This window comes from Xenopus laevis, chromosome 7L (genome assembly GCF_017654675.1).
Source record: "Xenopus laevis strain J_2021 chromosome 7L, Xenopus_laevis_v10.1, whole genome shotgun sequence".
NCBI lineage: Eukaryota > Metazoa > Chordata > Amphibia > Anura > Pipidae > Xenopus > Xenopus laevis.
In genome coordinates, this window is record NC_054383.1 from 24,705,046 (window position 1) to 24,714,869 (window position 9,824).

Here is a 9,824-nt window from a genome sequence, read left to right on the forward strand (position 1 = left end):
CGTGATGTAAAAGAAATGTACTGTTGCCCTGCACAAGTAAAACTTGTTTGTTTGCTTCAGAAAGCCTACTCTAGTTTATATAAACTAGGGATGCAACGAATCCACTATTTTGGATTTGGGCAAACCCCCGAATATTTTGCAAAAGATTCAACTGAATACCAAAGCAAATCCGAAACCTAATTTGCATATGCAAATTAGGGGTGAGAAGGGGAAAACATTTGTTACTTCCTTGTTTTGTGACAAAAAGTCACGCGATTTTCCTCCCTCTAATTTGCATGTGCAAATTAGGATTTGGATCCGGTTCGGCCAGGTAGAAGGATTCGATCGAATCCTACTGAAAAAGGCCAAATCCCTAACTGAATCCCGAACCGAATCCTGGATTCGGTGCATCCCTAGAAACAAACTGCTGTGTGGCCATGGGGGCAGCCATTCATAGCTGAAAAAAGGAGAAAAGGCACAGGATACACAGCAGAAAACAGTAGAAGTAGTATGGGATTGTATCCTGTGCCTGATTGGCTGCCCTCCATGGCTACAAAGCAGCTTGTTTATATAAACTGTAGTAGAGTTTTAAAAGCAAACATGCCAGTTTTATTTCTGCAGGCCAACAGTACATTGTATTGTCATTCCTTTAAACATTTTAATTTTTAGATGTTACTATTCCTTTAAAGGGGAAATCTCTGTTTTTCCTCTTCTCCTTCATTGTAAATGTATTCTGTATCTGCTGTATAGTTGGTATAGGGCTTGGCTTATTGGGTGGGCAAGGTTTCCTTTTCTATTTATAATTGTAAATGAACAGCAGCTAACTTACTGTTAAAGGGGTGGTTCATCTTTACGTTAGCTTTTAGTATATTATAAAATGGCTCATTCTATGCAACATTTCAATTGGTATTCATTGTTTATGTTTTTATGATTTTTTAATTATTTGCCTTCTTCTTCTGACTCTTTTCAGCTTACAAATAGGGGTCACTGACCTCGACAGCCGAAAAACAATTGCTCTGAGGCTACAATTATATTGTTACTGCTACTTTTTATTACTCTTCTTTCAATTCAGGCCTCTCCTATTTATATTCCAGTCTCTTATTCAAATCAATGATGGTTGCTAGGGTAAATAGGACCCTAGCAACCAGATAGCTGAAATTGCAAAATGGAGAGCTGCTGAATAAAAAGCTAAGTAACTCGAAAACCACAAATTATTAAAAATGAAAACCAATTGCAAATGGTCTCAGAAAATTACTCTCTACATCATCCTAAAAGTGAACTCAAGGGTGAACAACCCCTTTAAGGCACGCTGCTTTTTGCAAAGTAAATGACCCCTAAATGCAATCATTGCAGCCCAGCAATTTGCATTGTTTAGAAGTGCCCTTCATTTTTCAAATGATAGGGTAACATTAATAATGACAGCCCCTCCCACGCACATATACTGTACAGGTATGTCGCCTGTTATCCAGGATGCTCGGGACCTGGGTTTTCCGAATAAAGGATCTTTCCAAAATTTGGATCTTCATACCTTAAGTCTATTAGAATATCATGTAAACATTAAATAAACCCAATAGACTGGTTTTGCTTCCAATAAGGATTAATTATATCTTAGTTGGGATCAAGTACAAGTTACTGTTTTATTATTACAGAGAATAAAGAAAATAATTTTTTAAAATTGGTATTGTTTGGATAAAATGGAGTCTATGGGAGACGGCCTTTCCGTAATTCTGAGCTTTCTGGATAACAGGTCTCCGTATAACCAATCCCATACCTGTATAATATTTAGAGGAGGGACGTTTTATACTACTATAAATGCTTCACCCACCCACGTTACTGTCTATGGTTATTCAGTTAAATGTAGAGTGACAATTTCTATCCTGTCATTTTTCCCAATAGTCACAATTTGCTCCAAGGGGTTCTTACTTTCTCTACGCTCTATTATACTTTCAGCAGGGCTGCCTAGGAGGAGAGGCTGTTCTCTAAGTCTCAAACTAAGTAGCACATCTCCTTCCCACATCTCAGCAGCCTCTATTGCTTAATAGCTGCAGGTGTATGTGATGGATGGATAAACAAGGGGATGGTTGCATGTTTATTGTTTTGCAGACAAATCTCTCATAGAGTAAGTGTATTTAATAGAACTGGGTGTCAGCAGATCTTTAGCGCTGTATGCTGCTTCAGCATTTCTGCTTCAGCCAAGGAACCCACATTCAAAATTCATGAAGGCCCGTGTCTCATGTTTGGCACGATGGCTGGTGATACGCTCAGGAAGATATTAAGCTACAGAGAGTGGGATGACTTCATTGCAGGACGGCATTTGATACCGATTCCAGATTTCCTCCAGGTTACTCATTTCACCATAATGCAGTGTTAAAGAGGGAAACGTGCATGTAATTGATAATGAATTGATTGTAGTTGCGGCTGTTGTGCATATGGGTATCATGATGTACAAGAGATGAGCGTTCTGTTAGATGTAATCATTTCCCAGTAATGACATTAGCCAGTCATACAGCAGTCACACCCGTAGTCATAATTACAGAAATGTATAGTAATACAAATAAGGGATCAATAATCCAGAGACCTGGAGTTTTATGCATAAGGGATCTCTTTTTGATAAGGTACACTAAAGGGCAGATTTATCAATGGTTGAATTGAAAATTTGAAGTAGAATTTTCGAGTTTTTTAATGGCCAAAACTGTCAAATTCGACTAGGGAGTTATTCAGATTTGATTCGAGTTTTTAAAAAAATTTCAATTAGATTTTCATACACTGGTCGTTTAAGAAATCAAATTTGACTCTTCGCCACCTAAATCCTGCCAAATTGCTGTTTAAGTCAATGGAAGATGTCCAGGGATCAATTTGGAGTTGTTTGCCGGCTTCCTGACAATCACATTTTTTTTTCGGAGAAAGAAAACTGGAATCGAGTTTTAAAATTTGAATTTGGGTCGATCCTATTCATCCGATTTTAACAAACTAGATTTTTATAATGAATTTTGAGTTCATGGGAGTTTTAAAAAAACATGAATTTCGAAATTCGACCCTTGATAAATGTGCCTTCAGTAGCGTTAAAAAAATATACACATTAAAAAAACTATTTAGTTTAGTCATAAACATAGATTTATGCAGCTTAGTTACCATCATGTTCAAGCTACTGTCTGGTTACAGAGTGAAATTTAGTCTGTGTAGTTGTCCAGCCATTTGAGGAGCCAGGAGAAACCTGAAAAATTATATATGAAAGGAAACTGATCAGCAAGGGGAAAGTTGATTAGCTCCCATTAGCCTTATTATACACCAATCCCCATTTTCAATGAGATATATATATATATATATATCTCATTGAAAATGGGGATTGGTGTATAATAAGGCTAATGGGAGCTAATCAACTATACAGTATATATATATATATATATATATATATATATATATATATATATATATATATATATCTATATATATATATCTATATATATATACACACACACACACCCCTGTGGGAAATGTTGCTTTTTGGATAATAGATCCCATATTTGAACAGGCTGACCAGTTGGCCAAATCAGTGTTTCACAGTGTGAGCAAGCGACCCTACAGGTGGGTTTGTTTTGTGAATCAGTATCACAGGGTACGGTTATGTCTCCATGGGGAATATGGATTGTTGGTGCAGGTGGAAATGGGAAGGGACTCTGCTCTATCTCCATGTCCTTCGAGAAATAATGAGCTCTTCTTCCCTTCCCATTTGTGCTGCCTGTGCACGTAGCCATAACAAATAAGGATGTGGTTTTTTTTATAGAAAAGGACATAAACTGCTAAGCAGGATCAGACTAAAGCATCCTAAATTCCAAAAAGGTGCAGTTAAAACAAAGCCACTTTATGCTCCCAGGGGCCAGTTCTGTGAAAATAGAATAAATAAGGAGGTATAAGGTATAAGGAGGTTTAACAAGTTAAACTGGAGGGACCAGAAAAGTTGCCAGCCATTCTTTCTGCTTATTGGTCAAAACTGTAAAATTTACCGAGATATAACAAATGAGCCCCTACATTGGCAACATTATTTCATATCTTAAATTTTATCTGTGTTGTAATATACTAAGGAAAGCACCATCTCTAGATATCATGTATGAATAATAATGCCATCTATATGGTTCATAGTATGTTTGCCATACGTCATGGATCTGTCATATATATTATGGCTGTTAATGCCTAAGCCTATTGATGTAACTCTATGGTAGGTGTGTGTGTGAGTGTATTAATAACTATTTCCTTGTTTTTCTTTAGGATGGAATGAATTGGGTCTGCAAAAATGTAAACGCAAAGAAGAAATAAAACCAGATCAATAAATAAATCCACTGGACAGAAAAAAGTTCATTGTAAGAGACATATTTCAGTTCATGCTATAGCACAGGGCTAATCATGTGCAGACCTCATTCTTTATTACAACAGGCCGTGTGAAGGAGGGAAGCCCTAATGTCTTCCCATGTAGAGAGATTTTAAAGGGACAGTTCAGGGTAAAATTACATCAGGTAGAAGCAAAGACTGTGCAGAATAAAGACTTTTTTCAATATAGTTAGTAAGGGAAATATGAATAATAGAAAAGCTAAAATGAATGGTGTTTGGCTATATGAAGAAAACCGCAGCTTCCTGCTTTGAACAGCTCTAACCCTCATCGAAGTTGGGGACTTGAAAGGAGTCTACGTGGGACACAAAGCATCAGTGTCGGTTTACCTTATAGCCTGCTGTGCGTGCTCCCAAGAACAAGCTTCCAGCCTTTTTTCTCCATTGCTGTGTTTGCTATGTGCGCAGAGAGCAGCTCTCTGAGGAGAGGAGTTTGCTTAGTACACAGCTCTATGAGATTGAAGCTGAAGGAAAGAGTTTGAAGGAGTGTCTTTAGAGAACTTTCCTAGCTATCTGAGCATTTGTAAAAGTTCAGCTACTTGTGTTGAGTTAGGTAGTAAGGTGTATATAGATTATAGCTATTTAATCTGGACAAATACTGTTTTTTTAAAAGTAAAAATTTGTGTAGCATGCATTGGCTCTATAGTGGGTTGTAATAAGGAAAAACATATACAGGCATGGGACCTGTTATCCAGAATTCTTGGGACCTGGGGTTTTCCGGATAATGGATCTTTCCATAATTTGGGTCTTCATGCCTTAAATCAACTAGAAAATCATGTAAACATTAAATAAACCCAATAGGCTGGTTTTGCTTCCAATAAGGATTAATTATATCTTAGTTGGGATCAAATGCAAGCTACTGTTTTATTATTACAGAGAAAAAGGAAATCATTTTAAAAAATGTGGATAAAATGGAGTCTATGGGAGACATATATATATATATATATATATATATATATATATATATATATATATATATATATATATATACACAGTACTTAATGTATTATATGATGAGTCAATAAATTAATCTTAATGAAAGAAAGTTTTTCTGTCAAACTCAATATTTTTGAAAGTGAAAGTACTTTTTTTTGTTGCCTAATGTAAGATATATGAAAATAAGATTTATGTTTTTTAAGATCTAGTCACAAGTTCTCTCATAGCCTAATGCAGTGCTGTCCAACGTCGGTGATACCAAGGGCCGGAGTTTTTCTGGCCTACATGGGGGAGGGCCGATAATGAAAGCCAGTGTTGACCACTCCTTGTTTTTAAACCACATCGACTTTAAATCGCACGCATGTTACCACAAGACCATGTCCACATTAATGGTGAAACACCAAAAATCCTTATGGTTGGTGCAGGGATATCGGTCAACATTGATATGTGAACAATTTAAGTTATATTAAAATATACTCTTAAATCCATATGTCTCCTCCTCCCCTGTGGATAACACAGCAACCCCCCCAGCACATGATTAAACACATTAGGGGCCCTAACAATAGATTTCAAATTCTAATCTTAAAGTGGCCATACACGGAGAGATTGCCAAACGAGCGGATCTCTCCCCGATATGTTGACCTTGAGGTGGGCAATATCGGGCTGATCCGATCGTGGGCCCTAGGGCCCAATGATCGGATCCTAACAAATTTTAACGGGCGGTCGGATCGCGGGACCGCATCAACGATGCAGCCGCGATCCGACAGGATTTTTAGTCCCATCCGATCGAGATCTGGCCGACTTTCAGCCAGATCTCGATCGGGGAAGCCCGTCAGGGGGCCCCATACAGGGGCCAATAAACTGCTGACTCGGTCTGTCTGCAGCTTTTATCGGCCCGTCTATGGCCACCTTTAGCTGGGAAGAGAAAACATCTAATCAATTTCAAGTGTTATATATCACAGGAAAACTGATCCTAAAATCCTTTGTAAATCAAGGGGAAAGTTGATTAGTTCCCTTATTATACACCAATCCCCATCTTCAATGTTTTATATATATATGCCCCTATGGGAAATGTTGCTTTTTGGATAATAGATCCCATACTTGGACAGGTTGACATAGGGGTCAGTTGGCCAAATCAGTGTTTCACAGTGTGAGCAAGTGACCCTGCAGGTGGGTTTGTTTTGTGAATCAGTATCACTTAATAACTCTATTTTCATTGCATTTAAAGTGTACAGTTATGTCTCCATGTGGAATATGGATTGTTGGTGGGGGGGGGGGAATGGGAAGGGACTCTGCTCTAACTCCATGTCCTTTGAGAAATAATGAGCTCTTCTTCCCTTCCCATTTGTGCTGCCTGTGCACGTAGCCATAACAAATAAGGATGTGTTTTTTTATAGAGAAGGACATAAACTGCTAAGTAGGATCAGACTAAAGCTCCCTAAAGTCCAAAAAGGTGCAGTTAATACAAAGCCACTTCATGCTCCCTGGGGCCAGTTCTCTGAAAATAGATTAAATAAGGAGGTATTTTTGCTCCTATACTCTGGGGTTAGTTTAACAAGTTAAACTGGAGGGATCAAAAAAGTTGGCAGCCTTTCTTTCTGCTTATTTATGAAAACTGTAAAATTTACAAAGATTTAACAATTCAGCCCCAACATTGGCAGCAGTATTTCATATCTTGAATTTTATCTATGCTGTAATATACTAAGGAAAGTGCCTTTTCTAGATATCATGTATGAATAATAATGCCATTTATATGGTTCATAATATGTTTGCCATACGTCATGGACCTGTCATATTATGGCTGTTAATGCCTAAGCCTAGTGTCGTAACTCTATGGTAGGTGTGTGTGAGTGTATTAATAACTATTTCCTTGTTTTTCTTTAGGATGGAATGAATTGGATGGAATGAATTGGGTCTGCAAAAATGAAAACGCAAAGAAGAAATAAAACCAGATCTATAAATCCACTGGATGGAAAAAAAACAAACAAATGTTTCCACCTACCTTTTTAAAAAGAACTAAGAGGTCATGCCATTTTTTTCCTTCTATATACAATTCATTTCTATGCTGCCCTTCAGTAGGTCATTTACAGTATTGCATGTCCACATTGTTTTTGTTTCCTTTTGTCCGCCAGGCATTTTTGTAATCTATTTTTTGTAATTATATATAGATATATATATATATCTCTTTTAAACATTAGCTAATAGATATAAGACACCAGACTCCATGTCTTCTTTCAACCTGACAGGTATCATTCCATTGTTGTAACCAAAATTGTGCTGTTTGCTGCATTCCAGAATATGAAACCTAAATAGACAAAGTCACTCATTGTAGTTCACAATGTTGTGAAAGGAATTAAAAGAGACTGTAAAAATATAAAAGTATTTTTATATTAGACGTTGGGTGTATTGGTGAACACGACTGAGAGGGAAAATAAGGAGGCAGCATGTGGGGCCAGTTGGAAACTCTGATATGAAGGTAACTTTATGGAAGATCTTATTTAATGACTATTTAGACATGTCTCATAACTAGTAAAATGCCATCTATGTATAATAGACATTCTACATTGTTGGCATTTAATGGTTTATTAGCAAGCTGTTAGACCCATCTCTCATCTCTAAAGAATGGAAGAATACAGGGACACTTCACTGCCTGGTGTTGAATTTGGGAAAATATTACAGACAATTGGCTTTTTGCCCTTTGATAAATGTGCCCCTATAAGGTGATGAAAATATTTTCTACTGGAAAAGCATAAACCTTCTGTTTTGTACCATTGTATACTGTTTATCATCAGCCCGACATGCATTTGCATTGTCTCAAAACCAAGGTCTCTGTTATGTTAAAGGGGAGCTATCGCGAAAATAAAAATTTAATATAAGCTTCATCATATAAATCAGAAACTTTGTAAATACGATCAATTAAATATTCTGCATTGTTTCTGAAATAATCAAGTTTATGTTCACTATTCCTCTCTCAGCATCTGTTTCTCATCATTCTGTCTTCATGCAGCAGTTGAGTGTCAGATGAATGATCCAATATATCTTATGGGGGGGCTTCCTTTCTTGGCAGATGAATTAGAGCTCACTCAAATAACTGATTCCAGTACAAACAAAATAACGCAGTTTGCACAAATCCTGCATGTAGAGAGAGCAGGATTTCTGGTGATTTTAATAGAGTGAGCTCTAATACATCTTCTAGGCAAAAGGAGCCCCCCTATAAGATATATTGGATCTAACTGTTTACCTTTATTATTCCTACTTGACTTCAGATACCATTGCTTCCAGGCTTTTCTAGGACCAAGTGACTGCAGTTTCCCTTGTAAGTTTATTCTTTGTTTCTAAAGAACTAAGTTAGGAGATCAGGCCCTGGCCTTATAATGCAGGGCTGTGGGTAATAACTCCTATCCACTGTAGCGCCCAAGTCTGAATTGCATCTTCTGTTGGTAATGAGTGAATTTCTCAAACACGTTGATCCAGAAGGCAATAACACTACTAAATCTGTTGGTTTTATACCTACACCTTCAATAAAGTCTACTTTATCTTCCACACAAACACTGCCTCTCCTTCCTTTTATATATCCTTCCTTTATATATATATATATATATATATATATATATATATACGGTATAGAGAGAGAGAGAGAAAGAGAGAGAGAGAGAGTGAGTTGTGTGTGTGTATATATACACACAAATATGTGTGTGATAGTCGCTATTAGAATGCATTAGTGTGGGCTTCTTGTATATATTTCCCAAGCTTCTTGACTGAATTGAACAGACACAAATGGGTATTTAATTAATGGACTGATTTGAATACTGAGCACTTATTGGTTGGTTTAGAGTAGACGAACACTTGTATTTAAAGTTTGTTGAGATTACATCATATTATCCTTGAAAAAGGTCCTAATGAGGACTATAATTTGTATATGTTTTAAAAATAAAAAAAAATACTTTTTTGATGTTTTAAAAATAAATGTGTGAAGATTTTTATGGGTGTGCCGGTTTTCAATCTTTTGGATGTATATAGAATATAACCGTGCACTGCGACTATATGTTAATCTAGCATCAGAGTGCGGATACTCATTGGACTAGTGTGTGTGTGTGTGTGTATATATATATATATATATATATATATATATATATATATATATATATATATATTATATTAGTCCCAATTTCATCCAGCACACCTTCAACGTTAGCTGACCCAGGTGCTATCCACAAATGCCGTAAATAGGAAAATCCAAAAAATATAGATGCACACTGGGTACATTTTAGAGATAAAAAATCCAAAATGTTATTAATTTACATATTAAAAATTAGGTCGACGTTTCCATCTGTTTCTAAGACCTTTCTCAAGACCATAAAACATTTGTAAAATCATAATCCACTTAAATAATTAAAACCAAAAACACTCACCCAACAGCGTGTCTCCCCACACCCATGTGACAGGAAACACAACCCTGTATCAGAGGAACATGGATAGTTAATTCAAAGTTAGTTACTAAGGCACTTTCACCGTTAGCAACAAAA

General features: G+C 36.6%; 1 protein-coding gene across 1 annotated transcript in view; it reads left to right on the forward strand.

Moving 5' to 3' along the window:
- The window catches only part of arl3.L (ADP ribosylation factor like GTPase 3 L homeolog), a 33,037-nt gene extending 24,190 nt beyond the window's left edge, over nucleotides 1-8,847 (forward strand). The window contains exons 6-7 of the mRNA XM_018241677.2: nucleotides 4,246-4,337; nucleotides 7,183-8,847. Of these exons, the coding sequence (XP_018097166.1) occupies nucleotides 4,246-4,293 (48 nt within the window). The 3' untranslated portion in view covers nucleotides 4,294-4,337; nucleotides 7,183-8,847. The remainder of the gene's footprint in view (nucleotides 1-4,245; nucleotides 4,338-7,182) is intronic.
- Nucleotides 8,848-9,824: the final 977 nt, after the last annotated feature.